The 22,893-nt window shown below is 49.9% G+C and overlaps 1 protein-coding gene across 1 annotated transcript in view; it reads left to right on the forward strand.

Annotated features, from left to right (window-relative positions):
- The window catches only part of LOC306770482 (double-stranded RNA-specific editase B2-like), a gene marked incomplete at both ends in the record, with an annotated part of 389,789 nt that overhangs the window by 259,393 nt on the left and 107,503 nt on the right, over window positions 1-22,893 (forward strand). Inside the window, one exon of the mRNA XM_079259335.1 lies at window positions 17,168-17,336. Coding sequence (XP_079115461.1) covers window positions 17,168-17,336 — 169 coding nt within the window. The remainder of the gene's footprint in view (window positions 1-17,167; window positions 17,337-22,893) is intronic.

Below are 22,893 nucleotides of genomic sequence, written 5' to 3' on the forward strand. Positions count from 1 at the left end.
GAAGCCGAGCGGCGTTACGTGGTGGTCAGGAAGCATCGTGGCGTTACGTGTTGGTCATGAAGCATCGTGGCGTTACGTCTTGGTCCGGAAGCAGAGCGGCGTAACGTGTTGGTCAGGAAGCATCGTGGCGTTACGTGTTGGTCAGGAAGCATCGTGGCGTTACGTGTTGGTCATGAAGCATCGTGGCGTTACGTCTTGGTCCGGAAGCAGAGTGGCGTTACGTGTTGGTCAGGAAGCATCGTGGCGTTACGTGTTGGTCAGGAAGCAGAGCGGCGTTACGTGTTGGTCAGGAAGCATCGTGGCGTTACGTGTTGGTCAGGAAGCAGAGCGGCGTTACGTGTTGGTCAGGAAGCATCGTGGCGTTACGTGTTGGTCAGGAAGCAGAGCGGCGTTACGTGTTGGTCAGGAAGCAGAGCGGCGTTACGTGCTGGTCAGGAAGCAGAGCGGCGTTACGTGCTGGTCAGGGAGCATCGTGGCGTTACGTGTTGGTCAGGAAGCAGAGCGGCGTTACGTGCTGGTCAGGAAGCAGAGCGGCGTTACGTGCTGGTCAGGGAGCATCGTGGCGTTACGTGTTGGTCAGGAAGCAGAGCGGCGTTACGTGCTGGTCAGGAAGCATCGTGGCGTTACGTGTTGGTCAGGAAGCAGAGCGGCGTTACGTGTTGGTCAGGAAGCATCGTGGCGTTACGTGTTGGTCAGGAAGCAGAGCGGCGTTACGTGTTGGTCAGGAAGCAGAGCGGCGTTACGTGCTGGTCAGGAAGCAGAGCGGCGTTACGTGCTGGTCAGGGAGCATCGTGGCGTTACGTGTTGGTCAGGAAGCAGAGCGGCGTTACGTGCTGGTCAGGAAGCAGAGCGGCGTTACGTGCTGGTCAGGGAGCATCGTGGCGTTACGTGTTGGTCAGGAAGCAGAGCGGCGTTACGTGCTGGTCAGGAAGCATCGTGGCGTTACGTGTTTTCAGGAAGCAGAGCGGCGTTACGTGCTGGTCAGGAAGCATCGTGGCGTTACGTGTTGGTCAGGAAGCAGAGCGGCGTTACATGTTGGTCAGGAAGCAGAGCGGTGTTACATGTTGGTCAGGAAGCAGAGCGGCGTGACATGTTGGTCAGGAAGCAGAGTGGCATTACGTGTTGGTCAGGAAGAAGAGCGGCGTTACGTGTTGGTCAGGAAGCATCGTGGCTTTACTTGTTGGTCAGGAAGCAGAGTGGCGTTACGTGTTGGTCAGGAAGTAGAGCGGCGTTACATGTTGGTCAGGAAGCAGAGTGGCGTTACGTGTTGGTCAGGAAGCATCGTGGCTTTACTTGTTGGTCAGGAAGCAGAGCAGCGTTACGTGTTGGTGAGAGAGCAGAGCGGCATTACGTGTTGTTTAGGAAGCAGAGCGGCATTACGTGTTGGTCAGAAGGCAGAGCGGCATTACGTGTTGGTCAGAAGGCAGAGCGGCATTACATGTTGGTCAGAAGGCAGAGCGGTGTTACGTGTCGGTCAGGAAGCATCGTGGCATTACGTGTTGGTCAGGAAGCATCGTGGCGTTACGTGTTGGTCAGGAAGCATCATGGAGTGACGTGTTGGTCAGGAAGCAGAGAGGTGTTACGTGTTGGTCAGGAAGCATCGTGGCGTTACGTGTTGGTCAGGAAGCATCGTGGCGTGACGTGTTGGTCAGGAAGCATCATGGCGTTACGTGTTGGTCAGGAAGCATCATGGCGTTACGTGTTGGTCAGGAAGCATCGTGGCGTTACGTGTTGTCAGGAAGCATCGTGGCGTTACGTGTTGGTCAGGAAGCAGAGCGGCGTTACGTGTTGGTCAGGAAGTATCGTGGCGTTACGTGTTGGTCAGAAGGCAGAGCGGCGTTACGTGTTGGTCAGGAAGCAGAGCGGCGTGACGTGTTGGTCAGGAAGCAGAGCGGTGTTACGTTTTGGTCAGGAAGCATCCTGGCGTGACGTGTTGGTCAGGAAGCATCATGGCGTGACGTCTTGCTCAGGAAACAGAGCGGCGTTACATGTTGGTCAGCAAGCAGAGTGGCGTTACGTGTTGGTCAGGAAGCAGAGCGGCGTTACGTGTTGGTCAGGAAGCAGAGCGGCGTTACGTGTTGGTCAGGAAGCAAAGCGGCGTTACGTGTTGGTGAGGAAGCAGAGCGGCGTTACGTGTTGGTCAGGAAGCAGAGCGGCGTTACGTGTTGGACAGGAAGCAGAGCGGTGTTACGTGTTGGTCAGGAAGCATCGTGGCGTTACATGTTGGTCAGGAAGCAGAGCGGCGTTACGTGTTGGTCAGGAAGCAGAGCGGCGTTACGTGTTGGTCAGGAAGAAGAGCGGCGTTACGTGTTGGTCAGGAAGCAGAGCGGTCTCAGGTGTTGGTCAGGAAGCATCATGGCGTGACGTGTTGGTCAGGAAGCAGAGGGGCGTTACGTGTTGGTCAGGAAGCATCCTGGCGTGACGTGTTGGTCAGGAAGCATCATGGCGTGACGTCTTGGTCAGGAAGCAGAGCGGCGTTACATGTTGGTCAGGAAGCAGAGCGACGTTACGTGTTGGTCAGGAAGCAGAGCGGCGTTACGTGTTGGTCAGGAAGTAGAGCGGCGTTACGTGCTGGTCAGGAAGCAGAGCGGCGTTACGTGTTGGTCAGGAAGCAGAGCGGCGTTACATGTTGGTCAGGAAGCATCATGGCGTGACGTGTTGGTCAGGAAGCAGAGGGGCGTTACGTGTTGGTCAGGAAGCATCCTGGCGTGACGTGTTGGTCAGGAAGCATCATGGCGTGACGTCTTGGTCAGGAAGCAGAGCGGCGTTACATGTTGGTCAGGAAGCAGAGCGACGTTACGTGTTGGTCAGGAAGCAGAGCGGCGTTACGTGTTGGTCAGGAAGTAGAGCGGCGTTACGTGCTGGTCAGGAAGCAGAGCGGCGTTACGTGTTGGTCAGGAAGCAGAGCGGCGTTACATGTTGGTCAGGAAGCATCATGGCGTGACTTGTTGGTCAGGAAGCAGAGCGGCGTTACGTGTTGGTCAGGAAGCATCATGGCGTTACGTGTTGGTCAGGAAGCATCATGGCTTTACGTGTTGGTCAGAAGGCAGAGCGGCGATACGTGTCTGTCAGAAGGCAGAGCGGCGTTACTTGTTGCTCAGAAGGCAGAGCGGCGTTACGTGTTGGTCAGGAAGCAGAGTGGCGTTACGTGTTGGTCAGGAAGCAGAGCGGCGTTACGTGTTGGTCAGGAAGCATCATGGTGTGACGTGTTGGTCAGGAAGCAGAGCGGCGTTACATGTTGATCAGGAGGCAGAGCGGCGTTACTTGTTGGTCAGGAAGCATCATGGGGTTACGTGTTGGTCAGGAAGCATCTTGGCGTTACGTGTTTGTCAGAAGGCAGAGCGGCGTTACGTGTTGGTCAGAAAGCAGAGCGGCGTTACGTGTTGGTCAGGAAGCAGAGCGGCGTTACGTGTTGGTCAGGAAGCAGAGCGGCGTTACGTGTTGGTCAGGAAGCAGAGCGGCGTTACATGTTGGTCAGGAAGCAGAGTGGCGTTACGTGTTGGTCAGGAAGCATCATGGTGTTACGTGTTGGTCAGGAAGCATCATGGAGTGACGTGTTGGTCAGGAAGCAGAGCGGCGTTACATGTTGGTCATGAAGCATCGTGGCGTTACGTGTTGGTCAGGAAGCATCGTGGCGTTACGTGTTGGTCAGGAAGCATCGTGGCGTTACGTGTTGGACATGAAGCATCGTGGCTTTACGTCTTGGTCCGGAAGCAGAGCGGCGTAACGTGTTGGTCAGGAAGCAGAGCGGCGTTACGTGTTGGTCATGAAGCATCGTGGCGTTACGTCTTGGTCCGGAAGCAGAGCGGCGTAACGTGTTGGTCAGAAAGCAGAGTGGCGTTACGTGTTGGTCAGGAAGCATCGTGGCGTTACGTGTTGGTCAGGAAGCATCGTGGCGTTACGTGTTGGTCAGGAAGCATCGTGGCGTTACGTGTTGGTCAGGAAGCATCGTGGCGTTACGTGTTGGTCAGGAAGCATCGTGGCGTTACTTTTTGGTCAGGAAGCAGAGCGGCGTTACGTGTTGGTCAGGAAGCAGAGCGGCGTTACGTGTTGGTCAGGGAGCATCGTGGCGTTACGTGTTGGTCAGGAAGCAGAGCGGCGTTACGTGCTGGTCAGGAAGCATCGTGGCGTTACGTGTTGGTCAGGAAGCAGAGCGGCGTTACGTGTTGGTCAGGAAGCATCGTGGCGTTACGTGTTGGTCAGGAAGCAGAGCGGCGTTACGTGTTGGTCAGGAAGCATCGTGGCGTTACGTGTTGGTCAGGAAGCAGAGCGGCGTTACGTGTTGGTCAGGAAGCAGAGTGGCGTTACGTGTTGGTCAGGAAGCATCGTGGCGTTACTTTTTGGTCAGGAAGCAGAGTGGCGTTACTTTTTGGTCAGGAAGCAGAGCGGCGTTACGTGTTGGTCAGGAAGCAGAGTGGCGTTACTTTTTGGTCAGGAAGCAGAGTGGCGTTACTTTTTGGTCAGGAAGCAGAGCGGCGTTACGTGTTGGTCAGGAAGCAGAGTGGCGTTACTTTTTGGTCAGGAAGCAGAGCGGCGTTACGTGTTGGTCAGGGAGCATCGTGGCGTTACGTGTTGGTCAGGAAGCAGAGCGGCGTTACGTGTTGGTCAGGAAGCATCGTGGCGTTACGTGTTGGTCAGGAAGCAGAGCGGTGTTACGTGTTGGTCAGGAAGCAGAGCGGCGTTACGTGTTGGTCAGGAAGCATCGTGGCGTTACGTGTTGGTCAGGAAGCATCGTGGCGTTACGTGTTGGTCAGGAAGCATCGTGGCGTTACTTTTTGGTCAGGAAGCAGAGTGGCGTTACGTGTTGGTCAGGAAGCAGAGCGGCGTTACGTGTTGGTCAGGAAGCATCCTGGCGTTACTTTTTGGTCAGGAAGCAGAGCGGCGTTACGTGTTGGTCAGGAAGCATCGTGGCGTTACTTGTTGGTCAGGAAGCAGAGCGGCGTTACATGTTGGTCAGGAAGCATCGTGGCGTTACGTGCTGGTCAGGAAGCAGAGCGGCGTTACGTGTTGGTCAGGAAGCATCGTGGCGTTACGTGTTGGTCAGGAAGCAGAGCGGCGTTACGTGTTGGTCAGGAAGCATCGTGGCGTTACGTGTTGGTCAGGAAGCAGAGCGGCGTTACGTGTTGGTCAGGAAGCAGAGTGGCGTTACGTGTTGGTCAGGAAGCATCGTGGCGTTACTTTTTGGTCAGGAAGCAGAGTGGCGTTACGTGTTGGTCAGGAAGCATCGTGGCGTTACGTGTTGGTCAGGAAGCAGAGCGGCGTTACGTGTTGGTCAGGAAGCATCGTGGCGTTACGTGTTGGTCAGGAAGCAGAGCGGCGTTACGTGTTGGTCAGGAAGCATCGTGGCGTTACGTGCTGGTCAGGAAGCAGAGCGGCGTTACGTGTTGGTCAGGAAGCATCGTGGCGTTACGTGCTGGTCAGGAAGCATCGTGGCGTTACGTGCTGGTCAGGAAGCAGAGCGGCGTTACGTGTTGGTCAGGAAGCATCGTGGCGTTACGTGTTGGTCAGGAAGCAGAGCGGCGTTACGTGTTGGTCAGGAAGCATCGTGGCGTTACGTGCTGGTCAGGAAGCAGAGCGGCGTTACGTGTTGGTCAGGAAGCATCGTGGCGTTACGTGTTGGTCAGGAAGCAGAGCGGCGTTACGTGTTGGTCAGGAAGCATCGTGGCGTTACGTGTTGGTCAGGAAGCAGAGCGGCGTTACGTGTTGGTCAGGGAGCATCGTGGCGTTACGTGTTGGTCAGGAAGCATCGTGGCGTTACGTGTTGGTCAGGAAGCAGAGCGGCGTTACGTGTTGGTCAGGAAGCATCGTGGCGTTACGTGTTGGTCAGGAAGCAGAGCGGCGTTACGTGTTGGTCAGGAAGCATCATGGCGTGACGTGTTGGTCAGGAAGCATCATGACGTGACGTGTTGGTCAGGAAGCAGAGCGGCGTTACGTGTTGGTCAGGAAGCATCATGGCGTTACGTGTTGGTCAGGAAGCAGAGCGGCGTTACATGTTGGTCAGGAACCAGAGTGGCGTTACGTGTTGGTCAGGAAGCATCATGGCGTTACTTGTTAGTCAGGAACCAGAGTGGCGTTACGTGTAGGTCAGGAAGCATCATGGCATTACGTGTTGGTCAGGAAGCATCATGGCGTTACGTGTTAGTCAGGAACCAGAGTGGCGTCTGGTCCGGTCCAGTTATCGTCTGATTAATAGTCCTTCATGTGGTCCACATTGTCTGATTTATAACAATTTGCAGCCAGGAAAGAAAAACCTCCATCTGCTACTGACTGATGAGTCGTTATTGATCAGATAAACAACCAAATCCAATGAAAATAACTGATTAAAAAACATTTTTATGTATTGCTGGAATATTTTATTGATCCAGTTGATCGAGATTTCATGGAAATTAGGATCATGATGGACTCAAGAAGTCCAGCAGAGGAGGGCAATAAATTATGGGATATCATTTCACACTGATCGTATTGATGTGGAATCACACACACACACACACCAGCAGTTATCTGAGGATGTCCGCTGTGTGTGTGTGTGTGTGTGTGTGTGTGTGTTCGTATCTTTGCTGTCTTTGGAGTGATGCAGCTCATCAGTTCAGACTTAGATCAGCGCTCATCCCAACCTAATCCCATCTGTCCCTCCGCCTCCAGTAATTGCTTCTGTTTGTTTATTAATAGCTGCGTTATCTTCAAGGATCCAGACTGCAGGCTGCTGGGCGGGGGGCGGCGTGGAGGTGGCGTGTTCTCCTAACACGGGGGGAGGGCGGTGTGGCGGGATGATGCCGAGGCTGAACTGCTCCCAGTTGGAGCTGGACGTCTTGGCGGGAATGCAGCAAAGGTGGGCGGCGTGGGGGAGGAGGGTGTGTGTCTGGTTCAAAGATGGAGTCTGACTGTTCTCCCAAAGAGCAGGACTTCCTAAGGTTCCTCGCTGCATAATGGCCACGCAACGTCGCATCGTAGCATGGCGTTACGTGGCGTCGCGTGGCGTGGCGTGGCGTGACGTGGCGTGGCGTGACGTGGTGTGGCGTTACGTGGCGTTACGTTACATTGCGCGGCGTTACGTGGCGTGGGGTTACGTAGTGTGACGTCATGTGGCGTGGCATCACGTGGCGTGACGTTACGTGGCGTGGTGTTACGTAGCATGGTGTTGCGTGGCGTGGCGTTACGTGGCGTGGCATTACGTGGCGTGGTGTTACGTAGCGTGGTGTTGCATGGCATGGCGTGGCATTACGTGGCGTGGTGTTATGTAGCGTGGCGTGGCGTTACGTGGCGTGGCGTTACGTGGTGTGGCGTGGCGTGGCGTTACGTGGTGTGGCGTTGCGTTACGTGGTGTGGCGTGGCGTGGCGTTACGTTACGTTACGTGGCATGGCGCGGTGTTGTGTAGCATGGCGTCACGTGGCATGATGTTGCATGGCGTGGCGTTACGTGGTGTGGTGTTATGTGGCGTGGCGTTGCGTGGCGTTACGTGGCGTGGCGTTACATGGCGTGGCGTTACGTGGCGTTACATGGCGTGGCGTTGCGTGGCATTACGTGGCGTTGCGTGGCATTACGTGGCGTGGCATTACGTGGCGTGGTGTTGCGTGGCGTGGCATTACGTGGCGTGGCGTTATGTGGCGTGGGGTGGCGTTGTGTTACGTAGTGTGACGTCACGTGGCGTGGCGTTACGTTACGTGGCTATACGTGGTGTGGTGTTATGTGGCGTGGCGTTGCGTGGCGTTACGTGGCGTGGCGTTACATGGCGTGGCGTTACGTGGCGTTACATGGCGTGGCGTTGCGTGGCATTACGTGGCGTTGCGTGGCATTACGTGGCGTGGCATTACGTGGCGTGGCGTTATGTGGCGTGGGGTGGCGTTGTGTTACGTAGTGTGACGTCACGTGGCGTGGCGTTACGTTACGTGGCTATACGTGGCGTGGTGTTATGTAGCGTGGCGTGGCGTTACGTGGTGTGGCGTGGCGTTACGTGGTGTAGCGTTGCGTTACGTGGCGTGGCGTTACATGGTGTGGCGTTGCGTTACGTGGCGTGGCGTTACATGGCGTGGCGTTACATTGCGTGGCGTTACGTGGCGTGGCGTGGGGTGGCGTTGTGTTACGTAGTGTGACGTCACGTGGCGTGGCGTTATGTTACGTGGCGTGGCGTTACGTGGTGTGGCGTGGCGTTACGTGGTGTGGCGTTGCATTACGTGGCGTTACGTGGCATGGCGCGGTGTTGCGTGGCGGGGTGTTGTGTAGCATGGCGTCACGTGGCATGATGTTGCATGGCGTTACGTGGTGTGGTGTTATGTGGCGTGGCGTTACGTGGCGTGGCGTTACATGGCGTGGCGTTGCGTGGCATTACGTGGCGTGGCATTACGTGGCGTGGCATTACGTGGCGTGGCGTTACGTGGCGTGGGGTGGCGTTGTGTTACGTAGTGTGACGTCACGTGGCGTGGCGTTTCGTTACGTGGCTATACGTGGCGTGACGTTACGTGGCGTGGTGTTACGTAGCATGGTGTTGCGTGGCGTGGCGTTACGTGGCGTGGCATTACGTGGCGTGGTGTTACGTAGCGTGGTGTTACGTGGCGTGGGGTGGCGTTGTGTTACGTAGTGTGACGTCACGTGGCGTGGCGTTACGTTACGTGGCTATACGTGGCGTGGTGTTATGTAGCGTGGCGTGGCGTTACGTGGTGTAGCGTTGCGTTACGTGGCGTGGCGTTGCGTTACGTGGCGTGGCGTTATGTGGCGTTGCGTGGCGTTGCGTGGCGTTACGTGGCGTGGCGTGGGGTGGCGTTGTGTTACGTAGTGTGACGTCACGTGGCGTTACGTTACGTGGCGTGGCGTTACGTGGTGTGGCGTGGCGTTACGTGGTGTGGCGTTGCATTACGTGGCGTTACGTTACGTGGCATGGCGCGGTGTTGCGTGGCGGGGTGTTGTGTAGCATGGCGTCACGTGGCATGATGTTGCATGGCGTGGCGTTACGTGGTGTGGTGTTATGTGGCGTGGCGTTACGTGGCGTGGCGTTACATGGCGTGGCGTTGCGTGGCGTTGCGTGGAATTACGTGGCGTGGCATTACGTGGCGTGGCGTGGCGTGGCGTGGCATTACGTGGCGTGGCATTACGTGGCGTGGCATTACGTGGCGTGGCGTGGGGTGGCGTTGTGTTACGTAGTGTGACGTCACGTGGCGTGGCGTTACGTGGCGTGGCGTTGCATGGTGTAGCGTTGCGTTACGTGGCGTGGCGTGGCTTTACACGGCGTGGCGTTACATGGCGTGGCGTTACGTGGCGTGGCGTGGCGTTACGTGGTGTGGCGTGGCGTTACGTGGTGTGGCGTTGCATTACGTGGCGTGGCGTTACGTTACGTGGCATGGCGCGGTGTTGCATGGCGGGGGTTTGTGTAGCATGGCGTCACGTGGCATGATGTTGCATGGCGTTACGTGGTGTGGTGTTATGTGGCGTGGCGTTACGTGGCGTGGCGTTACATGGCGTGGCGTTGCGTGGCGTTGCGTGGCATTACGTGGCGTGGCATTACGTGGCGTGGCGTGGCGTGGCATTACGTGGCGTGGCGTGGCGTTACGTGGCGTGGGGTGGCGTTGTGTTACGTAGTGTGACGTCACGTGGCGTGGCGTTTCGTTACGTGGCTATACGTGGCGTGACGTTACGTGGCGTGGTGTTACGTAGCGTGGTGTTGCGTGGCGTGGCGTTACGTGGCGTGGCATTACGTGGCGTGGTGTTACGTGGCGTGGGGTGGCGTTGTGTTACGTAGTGTGACGTCACGTGGCGTGGCATTTCGTTACGTGGCTATACGTGGCGTGACGTTACGTGGCGTGGTGTTACGTAGCATGGTGTTGCGTGGCGTGGCGTTACGTGGCGTGGCATTACGTGGCGTGGTGTTACGTGGCGTGGGGTGGCGTTGTGTTACGTAGTGTGACGTCACGTGGCGTTACGTTACGTGGCTATACGTGGCGTGGTGTTATGTAGCGTGGCGTTACGTGGTGTGGCGTGGCGTGGCGTTACGTGGTGTAGCGTTGCGTTACGTGGCGTGGTGTTACATGGTGTGGCGTTGCGTTACGTGGCGTGGCGTTATATGGCGTGGCGTTGCGTGGCGTTGCGTGGCGTTACGTGGCGTGGCGTGGCGTGGGGTGGCGTTGTGTTACGTAGTGTGACGTCACGTGGCGTGGCGTTACGTTACGTGGCGTGGCATTACGTGGCGTGGCGTTACGTGGTGTGGCGTTGCATTACGTGGCGTTACGTTACGTGGCATGGCGCGGTGTTGCGTGGCGGGGTGTTGTGTAGCATGGCGTCACGTGGCATGATGTTGCATGGCGTGGCGTTACGTGGTGTGGCATTACGTGGCGTGGCGTGGCGTGGCATTACGTGGCGTGGCATTACGTGGCGTGGCGTGGCGTGGCGTGGCATTACGTGGCGTGGCATTACGTGGCGTGGCGTGGCGTTACGTGGCGTGGGGTGGCGTTGTGTTACGTAGTGTGACGTCACGTGGCGTGGCGTTTCGTTACGTGGCTATACGTGGCGTGGCGTTATGTAGCGTGGCGTGGCGTTGCATGGTGTAGCGTTGCGTTACGTGGCGTGGCGTGGCGTGGCGTGGCTTTACATGGCGTGGCGTTACGTGGCGTGGCGTGGCGTGGCATTACATTGCGTGACAATTATTATTTTCACTATAAAAATTTGAATAACTTTCCTTTCTAATCCAGTTCCTATTTTGAAAGATAAATTTTGTTGTAATTTGCCGATTGATATATTTTACAGTCATTAATGATCATTTCATCTTAATATTTCTGATTGTGTTCATTTCTCGTCTTACGCCTTATGCAGATGTTAACAGACTAAACTGATCAATATCGGGTATTGATAATGAGAGTGTTTGAGAGTCCCCCTTTAAGCCTTACTCCTGCTCAGATTGATCAACATGCTGATACTATAACAGCTTCAATGCGTACAACCTTGGATAATGTTGCTCCCCTAAAGAAGAAGAAATTAGGTAAGATTATGAAGGCTCCCTGGTTTAATTCCCAGCTTCGAGCTCTAAAACAGGCGTCAAGGCGTTTGGAAAACAGATGGCGTTCATCAGGACTAGAGGAGTCTCACTTAACCTGGAAAGAAAGTTTAATTGTATACAAAAAAGCCTTACGTACGGCAAGAACAGCTTATTATTCATCATTGATAGAGGAAAACAAAAACAACCCTCGGTTTCTTTTCAGCACTGTAGCTAGGCTTACTAGGAGCCGGAGCGCTGTGGAGCCATGTATTCCTTTCTCACTTAGCTGTGATGATTTCATGTATTTTTTCAGGAATAAAATTGACACTATTAGAGATCAAATTCACAATATTCTTCCTTCTACCTATAATGTTGAGCCTGTTGTGGTCTCCAAAGCATCCTTAGAACCAGGATCTGACTTGTGTCTAAATAGTTTCTGTCCTGTCCAACCCTCTGAATTAACTAAAATAATAGCTTCATCTAAACCATCCACCTGTATCTTAGACCCTCTCCCAACGAGCCTCTTTAAGGACATTTTCCCTTTAATTAATACATCACTACTAAATCTTATCAATATGTCTTTAGTGACAGGATATGTACCACAATCATTTAAAACTGCTGGAATCAAGCCTTTACTTAAAAAGCAATCTCTGGATCCAGAGGTGATAGCAAATTATAGACCTATATCTAACCTCCCGTTTATGTCCAAAATTCTGGAGAAAATAGTTTCAGCTCAGCTACATGCCCACCTGAGCAGAAATAATTTATTTGAGGAGTTTCAGTTAGGATTTAGAGCTCATCATAGCACTGAGACAGCATTGGTGAAAGTTACTTATGACCTTCTTATGGCCTCAGACAAAGGACTTGTGTCCGTACTTATCTTGCTTGATCTTAGTGCTGCATTTGATACAGTCGATCATAACATTCTGTTACAGAGACTAGAACAGGTGGTTGGAATTACAGGTACAGCGTTAAGCTGGTTTAAATCATATTTATCTGATAGACTTCAGTTCGTTCATGTAAATGACAAGTCCTCCTCACAAACTACAGTAAGTCATGGAGTTCCTCAAGGTTCTGTACTTGGACCAATACTCTTCACGCTATATATGCTCCCTTTAGGCAAAATTATTAGACAGCATGGAATAAACTTTCATTGTTATGCAGATGATACTCAAATATACTTATCCTTTAAACCAGATGAAACAAATCAGCCCAATAGGCTACAAAATTGTCTCATAGACATAAAGACTTGGATGTCTAGAAATTTTCTCCTCTTAAACTCAGATAAGACTGAAGTAATTCTCGTTGGATCTGAAAAACTCAGAGCTAAATTTTCCAGTTTTGTAATGAACCTGGATGGCATTACTTTAGCTTCCAGTGCTACAGTGAGAAACCTTGGAGTAATATTTGACCCTGACCTGTCCTTTGGCCCACATATTAAGCAGGTTACTAAAACAGCCTTCTTTCATTTACGTAATAAAGCCAAAATTAGGGACATTCTGTCTCAGAGTGATGCAGAAAAACTGGTTCACGCTTTTGTTACTTCGAGACTAGATTACTGTAACTCTCTATTACTGGGCTGTCCTAAATATGCCCTGAAAAGCCTTCAGCTGATCCAGAATTCTGCAGCCAGAGTCCTGACCAGAACCAGCAGGAGAGATCATATTTCTCCAGTTTTAGCCTCTCTTCATTGGCTGCCTGTTGAATCTAGAATAGAATTTAAAATCCTTCTCCTTACATATAAAGCCCTCCACAACCAGGCACCACTATATATCAAAGACCTCATAGTTCCTTATATACCAAGCAGAGTACTTCGTTCGCAGACTGCAGGCTTACTTGTGGTTCCTAGAGTCTCAAAGAGCCGAGCAGGAGGCAGAGCCTTTGGTTATCAGGCCCCTCTCTTATGGAATAAGCTCCCAGTTAGTGTTAGGGAAGCAGACACCCTCCCCACCTTTAAGACTAGGCTGAAGACTTATCTTTTTGATAAGTCCTATAGCTAGGGATGGTTAGCATCCCTTAGTTATGCTGCTATAGGTTTAGACTGCTGAGGGACATTTCCTGATACACTGAGCTTCTTTCTCTTTATCTCTCTCTTTTACCCCCCCCCCCCCCCCCCCCCCCAATAACAGTGTTGCATCATTAACATGTATGTCTCCTGTCTCAGCAGGTCTCCCTGGCCGGGAGTAGCAGTTCCTGTTGTCTGTTGTCTTTCTGTCCTCTTCCCCCCACACAGCAGAGGCAGATGGCTGCCTGTCCTTGAACCAGGTTCTGCCGGAGGTTTCCTTCCTGTTAAAAGGGAGTTTTTTCCTTCCCACTGTCGCCAGTGTGCTTGCTCAGGATGGGAGATTGAGTTGGACTCAACTCAATCTGTTGGTTTCCTTATATAGGCTGTTATGAATTGGCCTTCATTATGTTTTCCCCTCTGTCTGTAAAGCGTCTTGAGATGGCATTGCCGGGATTTGACGCTATATAAATAAAGATGAATTGAATTGAATTTGGGAGAATCAGCGTCTGGCTGATGAGCAGCGCTGTAGACGATGAAGAAGCTACATGCTTGTTGATGGCGCCGTGTTGGAGCTCGACAGGCTCATCTGAACCAGGATGTGGACTTTGCAGGACTGTCGGCTGGCGGAGGAGCCGGTTCAGGTGTTGTAACACTGCAGCTCTGCTTCCTTGTGGATTTCCAGCTCTGCCTTTCAGGGTTTTGTTCTCAGAGCAGCTGCAGTCTGAGGTCGATGTGTCCCTCTTTGTACAGGGAGACGGACCACGGCGTCATGCAGGTGTGCAGGAGTTTGCTGGCGTAGCTGGAAGCGTAAAAGCTCTGTGAGGAGGGTATTTTAGTTGCCAGTCGTGATCAATAAAATGGCCCCACTGTCACACTGCTTTCTTTCTGTTAAGTTAGTACTCGTAGAAATGTTCTGGAACTTTCCACCACAATCCCTGCAGCTGATCATAAGAGTTAGATTACCCCCGAAACCTCCAGTAGACCTCCACCAGGCCCCCCTCCTCCACCACCAGGACCAGCTGTGTGTAACTGGTCATGTGACCCTCCAGCTGGTCTACGGAGGTTTTCCAGTGTTTCTATCCGTCCAGGAGGTTTACAATCCAGACACAACATGTAGTGTTTATTCAGAGACTCTAGATGGTAAATCCACCATTATTTATCACATCTTCATCACCATCACTACCATGTTGCTAAGAGACCTCTATTTTCACCTGGACATGATGATGAAGACACTTCCTGTCAGACTTTCCACCAATCACAAAACGTTACGTCACCATGGAAACGTCACGTCTCCATGGAAACGTCCCGTCGCCATGAAAACATCACGTCGCCATGAAAACGTCACGTCGCCATGGAAACGTCACGTCGCCATGGTATTATGGTGATATCTTAAATATTAAATCTTTCAGGTTTCACCTGAAAATAAATGTATTTGTTCACATTTTAACCTGAAAGTTCCTTTTAGTTCCTAATTTCACTGCTTTGCCTTCTTACCAGACCCCGTCCTTCATTTTACCACCAGTCAGGCGCTGCCAGTTATCCAGATAAGGGGAAAATCCTGATGCATGCCTTGGTCACACATGTTCCAGCCTCTCAGGCTTAATCCACACATTACTGCACTTCTTCCCTTCCGGCCAGGAATGTAGCTCATCCTGCAGGTTAAGAAAACCCAACAAAAAATACATCAAAACCAGGAGTTCTATTGGAAACTCAGTCAAGATTCATCCCAGAATTCCTCATCCACTCATCCCACCTAACCCTAACCCCTAACAAACAAAAGCTGCAAAATGAAGCAAATTTTAAGAGGAGTGAAAACCCAGCTCAGACTTACTGTCATTTCTAATCATCATTTTAATTTTAAACATGTCACAAAATACACAACTTTACAGTGCACAATACTAATACACAACATACAAATAAACATCCTTTATGCCAGGTTTCTCCTGGAATTATCCAAAAGACATCAAACATGGACATTTTATCCTCCCTTCAGCCTGTGTGTCCATCATCATCATTGTGGACCGGACGGTTTCCTCAGAGTCCTTCCAGTCCTTCCATTTTTAACGTGCCATAAAACCTACAAAAAGAATCCGAAGTTTACTTATCGTCAGTGAACTGGTGTGAACAACCAGACACAACTGAACAAACGGGGAAACTGCAGCGCAGCTGGACACAGATTTGATGATTCTGCTTCATCATACGTACGTAGTGACGGATCCTCCTCTTGTTTACAAAACATCCCATCAAACAAGACTTAGCGTTAGCGGCTAACACAGCAACCAGCAGTATTAATGTTAGCTGAAAACGTGGGAACTAATCAGCGACACGTGAGAGTTTTACCTGGTTTATACTGCTGTCTTGTTTTACGTTCCGCTGACGTGACGTTGAGAAACCGGATGTGACGCAGGTTTTTGCACATGATCAGATGCTGAAGGCCTGGATAAATCAGAAAGGTAGGCATTTTAACCTGATTTGTCTTCATTAGACTTTGGCGTCTACATGACAACGGGAACATTCTGATCACTCCGGAGGTGTGAGAAAGTCCTGGACCTGCCTGTTTTAGGCTCTACCTGTGCATGCGACCAGGTGTTTTCACCAACAGGCCCAGCTACCTGCCGTCAGCTGCTGGTTGGAACTTCATACTTGTCTGGACCACTCCAGAATCCGGTATTCATCAGATTTTTGGTGAGCTAAATGCTAACAGGAAGTTACTGTCACCATAGCAACCAGGTGCAAAGCTCCTGTTCCATCATGGCAGCGCCATAATGCACATGTCCATCTCGTGTAGTCTGGTGGCGTCCTGGTGGGAGCGGGCTTCCTCCGACGGCGTTCCAGCTCCGCTGCCACATGAATCAGCAGGAATCGGATGGCTGCAGGCCTTGCCGTGTTCCCTTTGACCGACTCTTTTTGTACTTCTGTCATGCAGCTGATTATTTCTGCTTTAAAAACGGCCTGTAGGGCTCGTCCCCTTCCTCTCTTGCTCTCATTCATCCCTCCTCCTCCTCTCCTGGCAAACTGAGCCAACCTCAGTGCCAATTTCATGGCAGGATAGCGAGCAGCGCAGCAGAAATTATCCACTGCAAAATTGATCTAAACAATCGCAAAGTGGAACGGCGAGGGAAAGCAGGAGGATGAAATTGGGAGAGTCTGTTAGCGTTTAGCAGCTGCTAGCAGAGAATGCTAATTGCAGAAGTCTCCATCGGACAGATTGTTGGTGCGTCGTTTTCCTCACGAGTCTGCTGAGCAGAAATGTTCTGCGGTCGATATTACAGCACACCAACATGACAGCAAAAATACTTCATTATTCCCCAAAGGGATGTTCAAAACAACATGTAATAAGTAACATGTCTGATTAATCATTAAAGCACGAGGAAGACGAGGAGGAAGACGAGGAATAAACAGGAAGAAACCTGGAGTAAACATGTCTGCAGCAGCGTCACCTCCCAGCTGCTGAAACCTGAAAACATCTGGTGTTTCCACAGTTTGTGACTGTTTCCATGTCAACCTGACGTTGCTATGGAAACCGGCCCATTGGATCAGACCAGCTCCTCCTTCCTGAACACATACAGCTTCTTCATCGTCATCTTCCTCATCATCATCATCACAGTCAGGATCCTAATAAAAAGTCGTGGTTTTCAGGTCTGATCAGAAAAACTTTCTTCCGACAGGAATCCGGAACCCAGTATCCGGAACCCAGTATCCGGAACCCAGTATCCGGAACCCAGTATCCGGAACCCAGTATCCGGAATGCGTAATGTTTTGCGTTCCATGTTGACCTGCAGCAGACTGGAGGCAGACATCCTGTTACAGGATGGTGTCCGGACCCATCAGGTCTTCCCGGTACCCGGGTGCCGTCAGGTCTGCTGGGACTAAAGTGGTCCAGAACCGTCCACAGAGACGGCTTTTCCCGTTCAGGACCTAGAAAGAAATTTTCCATCAGACCGAATGAGCGAGCCGTTTCAGAGACTGTGATTGGCTAACAGGAACGCTGATTTCTGGCATCATTCCTGTCCCAGAGAACTCCGGTCCAGGAAATCATCCGGATTTAAACAAAGAGCTGATTTTTATTTGTTTCTTCATGTTGATGGAAAAGCAGGTTTTTCTCTGTTTCCTCATCGAATAAATGATAATGAACACACAATCCAGTGGTATCAGGTCCGGCAGGCGCAATACCACCAACGTGTCTGCTTTTGCTCAGCAGGTCTGGACCTGAGGCGTGCCCAGGTGGTGGCGCTGTCGACGGGAACTAAATGCATCAACGGCGAGTATCTGAGCGACCAGGGACACGCGGTGAACGACTGCCACGCTGAGGTGACGGCCCGGAGAGCCCTGCTGCGATTCCTCTACTCCCAGCTGGAGCTGCTCCTCAGGTAACATCGTCCAGAAAGACAAATAAAATAACAACCAATCTGATTAGTTAGATGTTAAGGGGTCTGCTGCGATCCATGTCCCTCCAGAGGAAAACAGAGTAAAAGGTTGATCCTCAGGCAGAAGGCGGACCTGATGAAACATGCCTTTAATGTTGCTGCTCACTGTGATAGGATATTCTCTAAAACGAAGCAGACCACCAATGAAGTTAGCTCCCAAAGCAGGCCCGGGAAGAAGATGTTCATTCAGACTGGTACCCTGAGAGATGAATGAACAGTTGAAGACAGTGTGGTCTTTACCATTGTTGTTGACCATGTGATGCGAGGTATACCAAGTTTTGCGGTATTGTTCTTGAGATGAAATGATGTGTCTGATATATCCAGCATCCAGTAGCTTATGGATCTCCTTGTTGTTGGAAGCTGCTCTGCTGGGGTGTTTAGCAAGACGACTCTCTGTACCATGCAGGTGGCTCAAGACTGCTTCCTTTGAAGCATTTAGAGGAGGAACACCTTCTATCCACCGCAGAGGAGTGGCATACCTACGAATGTTTCCAACGCTGACCGTTTTCTCCTCCAGCAGTTTGATAACTGCATTGTCCTGCTTTGACCTGGTGATAAGTTTTTCATTACGATACGGGAGCATATCCATCTGCCAGAATTTGGACAAGTGACTGAGTAGGTCAGCAAAAGGAGAAGAAGTGTTAATGAGTAGATACTGAGGGGTGGAGGATTGATGCAGCAGGACTTTGGCAGGACCTTGAGGGGTCCAGCCAAAATGAGTCTTGAGAGCTGCTGGACCTCTGGGTGGTCCCAAATGCACAGGCATGACTGGGATGAGAAAGATAGTCTGAACCAATGAGAAGTAGTGGCTGAGCCTGGCTGAATGATTGGAGTGGGAGCCCCCTGAGATGACGATAAGTCTTCTGTAAAATCTAAATGGGGTGAGAATGTCTTGACAGGCCAAGCTCTGCTGCCATGAAGGCTTTGTGGATCCTAAACCTTTTCTAAGGAAAAGCTGTGGAGGATATGGAGAATTACACTGTATTGATATCCTAACGGATAGTTCTGATTGCTAGGTTCTCACTCTCTCCGAGCAGTTGTCGCTCTTGAGCAGCACCTTGGACGATAATTGTGCGCTCAGAACCATCAGTAGTGTAGGACATTCTCACAGTACTTCTTGGGTTTCTCCAGTTTGGTCTGAAGAAGGATTGCTGATGATGATGGCGCAGGTGACTTGGATGTTGGATCTGATTTGAGCAGTACTGTAGTAGGACATATGGCTGTTTTCATCTGCTTTGGCTTGACTCTTTGACGCTCATCTCAAAACAATCATGGGAGAGATGGTTGTAAATTATCGTCTTGAAACCTGACTTCATATTCCAACCTCTTTGAAAATTGTACCAAAGTTGGAATGGGAGTACTGATGGGGTCAATGAAACGTTTGAATTGGGCTCTGACTTCATGCGGCAGCTTTGACAGAAGGCCTGAGGTGTGTGACTCACACTCTAACTCAGTCTTCATCATTTCCCAGCTGCTCTAACATTCCAACAAGAGCTCTCACTGTGAGTACAAAGAGGCGAACCCCCCGGCCATCACCACTCCAGACTGGTGGTACACCTAGGGACCTCACTGATGCATTGCAGAGCTAATTTGTGGGGCTGCCCATAAAGCTCAGTTAAAGAAGCCCTAGTCTTTGTGTAGGGAGATGTTCTATTACTATAAGAGTCTGCTATGAGTTGGGCATCCTCCAGTTTGAGGTGATCAACAAGTATCTGATACTTGAAGCGCTTTGTTGCATCCTTAGGCAAGATATTGTCCAGTGCTATTTTGAGGTAGGCAAACTGTCGAGGATGATCCTCCATGAAGAGGGGGATATGAGGTTTTGACCCTCTGTGTACAGTCTCTGTTGAAGGCAGTTTGGGTATGGGTCTGTATGGCTCTGCATACTGGCCATAAATCCTGATCCCTCAGGGGGGGGATATGGCTCTATAGGTGGTGGTGGAGGCAGTGGCTCATCAGATGGTGGAGTTGAAATGACCTTGCCATGGCAAGTACTCTGCTTCAACCATTTGTTGACTGTAATATGGATTGGAAGTGGATGTACTCTTTGGATGATGATAGGGCACAGATGAGAAGGGATGATAATTGTATTGCCCAGGCTGTCTGTCAGTGGGATGGGAAGGCTGAGGATTTTATCTCAGTGAAAGGGTACTGAAAATACTTTGCATTTCCCATCTGAGTTTATTATTATCCTCTTTAAGTTCCTGTAGAGCTGATAAGACTGCTTCTGAGCGGACATTCTAAAGCACTGATCTTTTTGGGTGAAGGGTGGATCGGAAAGCTGTGCACTAGCTCCCTCGGTGGAGTGGTCATAGAGTGCATTTGAAGGGAGCTGAAGTGGTGGGAGAGTCACTAGGAAGTTGTGATGAGGTAATGAGGTTGACGAACATCACGACGAGGATGGTCCTTTTCTGATCTGAGGAAACTGAAGGGTCCTGCTCGAAGGACCAATGTAAAGGAGGTGTTGGTCGTATTTCCAAACTTGTCACCTCTACAAGACTGTTTAGGCAACTGATTTAAATCTTCATTCTCCCCAGGTTGTTCAGTCAGAACAAATGATTGTAAATGACAGTTAAACTCATACCACTCTTTATTTTTGACTAATGATGAGGTTTATGTTGAGGTTTATGGTTTCACAGAAAACAGAGATAATAACAATGAGCAGAGAAATAAACTGGTACAAACACAAATTAATATTAACATGATACCAAATGCAGATACTGAAACAATGCAACATCAGAGCCCTGAATGGGCTGAAGAGTTTGATACTTGAATGGTTGAAGTGAGAGAAACGGTGTCGGAGGAGTAGCGTTTCAAAAGTTTTGCAAGAAAAGACAATGGAGACTGGGACCAAGATGAACCGGACACTGCAAACCGGTGCAGAGCTCCGAACTCCCATTGAAGCTGTTTTCAGCTCATTATGCAAAAACTGACCAATCCCTGATTTTTTCAACGTCCAATCTGGATTGGGTTTGAAGGACTTTCATCCAATCACAAGGCTGAATTTATTTTTACAAAATGTTAAATATCTCAAAAACTACATGAATTTCAAATAAAAAAAATCGGAGCACACATGTCCTGAAGGAGCTGCACAGTTTAAGATCTGAATGATTGAAGTGACTTGAACGGTGCAGGACTAGTAGCACAGCAAATATTGGTCAAATAATAAACAATAATAATAATAATAATAATAATAATAATAATAATAATAATAATAATAATAATAATAGGATATAAAGAACGGGCCCTATGGGCATTCACATTAATTAGTTGGCACCAAGAACACAAACAATGCACACTACTTCAGAAATTGGCTGGGCAATAAGAGAGGCAACTTAAAGTCTCATGGACGCATAAACATTTCTTTAAAGAAACATTTGAGTGTCCAAATGAAGAAAAGGAGTAAAAAAAAACGGGAGAAAGTCGCTGTCACTTCATAGCTGCTACCTGCTGACTGTTGAGGGGTGACAGTGGAGGAGAGGAGAGACTGAATGCTGATTGGTTGACCAGGGTGCAGTAACGCCCCATAGAGGAGAAAATGAGTATTATGGGATAGACGGTGAAAAAAAACAACTATTATGGGATGGTGATGCATTTAAAGTGTCCAGAAAAGAAATAACTGAAAACCTTGTGAACAATCACAGTCACAAACACCGATCACCTTCTCCCCCTTTCTCATTGGAAACTTTATGTTTGTAGAACATTGATCAAAACATGAAGATCGAACTGAACATTCAGCCTGTTTATATTCAACTGTGATATGTGGAAGTAATCAGATTACTGTTAAAATCAGATCTAGCACGTCTAAGACTCCCATTTTAAAAAGACCAACTTCACAGCAGAAAAAAAAATGTTTACAGCAGAAATTAACACGTTTACAGCCTGATATAAAAAGATTTTAGGTTTAATAGGTCAGGTTTACCTTCATGACAACTGTGGGGGCAGTACATTTTTTAACACGTCTGTTTAGAAGTAATTTCCTCTTGAAATTCCTCATATTTAGGGGTGTGTCCTTTTGATTGACTGGTACCTGATATCCCACTTCAAGAAAGAGAAACGTAGAACAACTGTGGTCTTTAGTCGGTTAACAACGTTTCGTAGCTTTAGCCGGCTGCTGGGGGGCACAAGGTGGAATCACTGGCCTCCCCCTCACCGCGGTCCCACCAGGGCCATGGTGGAACACTGCCCGTTGTGGCGGGAAACACAGCTCCATACATATTGGACTGTATCTGTTTGCTGTGTCTCATGGCTTGGAAGGAAGTCATGTCATCATAACAGTTTAACAACACTAATAAAATCATTTCTTTTATGGTCACTGACCACAAATTCCTTTAAAAACATTTACATAAAAAAACACATAAACCTTTAAACATTTTAATGTCGGAAATGCATATATTTAATTTTAAAAAAAGTTTCCCTACAGCTATATTTATTTCTGTGTGTAACTATTCACTTTTCATCCATTGGACAAATGTTTTTAATGACCATATATATAATTTATATTGGCTAATACAGCATATAAATAAATTATCCTGCTCTCCTGATGCTGTTAGATGTCGGACAGTCCACCATGATAGTGACGGAGCAGTCGCTGCCATGTTGTACAATTTGCCTTGTAAACATCTTCACTGCTGCAGCCGTGTCTCTTCATGTCTGTTTGGCAGCCCTTTGATTTTGATGCGGGTTCAGAACCAGCGACCTCCTGCTGCAGAAAGCTATCCTCCATAAAAAGCTCCATGGAAACGGCTCGGCTGCCAGTCATCAGCGAGCCATATGTCCACTGATCTGTCCCCTGAACAAAGCCTTGACTGACTCTCTCTGCTGGTTTAATCCCGTTACCGTCCCAGCTTCACCTCAACATCTCTCTGTCTCCTTAAGATGTCTCCGTCTCCGCGAGACCTGGACGGCGGGTTGATGGATCAGATTACTGGATCGTGTGGAAGCCTGAATGTCATATTTGCATATGCAGCACAGAGTTTTTGTCTTCGGACAAAGCTGGATGGCAGTGACAGAGATGCTGCAGCTCGGTAAAACGGCTAATGGGAAAGATAAGTCATAATGAAATGAGCTAAAAAAATACCAGAAGCACCATATTTACAGCAAGTGAAAGGACATGGCGAGGTTCTATACTGCCGCTTTGCATGGTCATGCATGTTTTAAATGTTCAGCCATGACGTCATACAGGAGGAAAGCTGGATCATTCCCTGCTGCATGTTTATGGGATTAAGCTGGCGGTTAATGAATATGACGAAATATTTGATTGGATATGAATTTGATCAGAAATGACGAACGACTGCGAGGATGCAAACACACACCCTCCAGCCATTTTGTAAACGTGCAATCAGTGTTTTACCTGCGCTTTTCCTTTCATGTTTTATTTCTTTAACTAACGGTGAGAACAAACTTCCTGTTTAACCTCCGGTCCTCGGAGCCAATCAGATCCATCCTCAATGTCACGGTTGTGGACCGGATGATTCCAACAGGGGGCACGTTACTGACC

Source organism: Telmatherina bonti (assembly GCF_933228915.1).
Source record: "Telmatherina bonti genome assembly, chromosome: 20".
Classification (NCBI taxonomy): Eukaryota; Metazoa; Chordata; class Actinopteri; order Atheriniformes; family Telmatherinidae; genus Telmatherina; species Telmatherina bonti.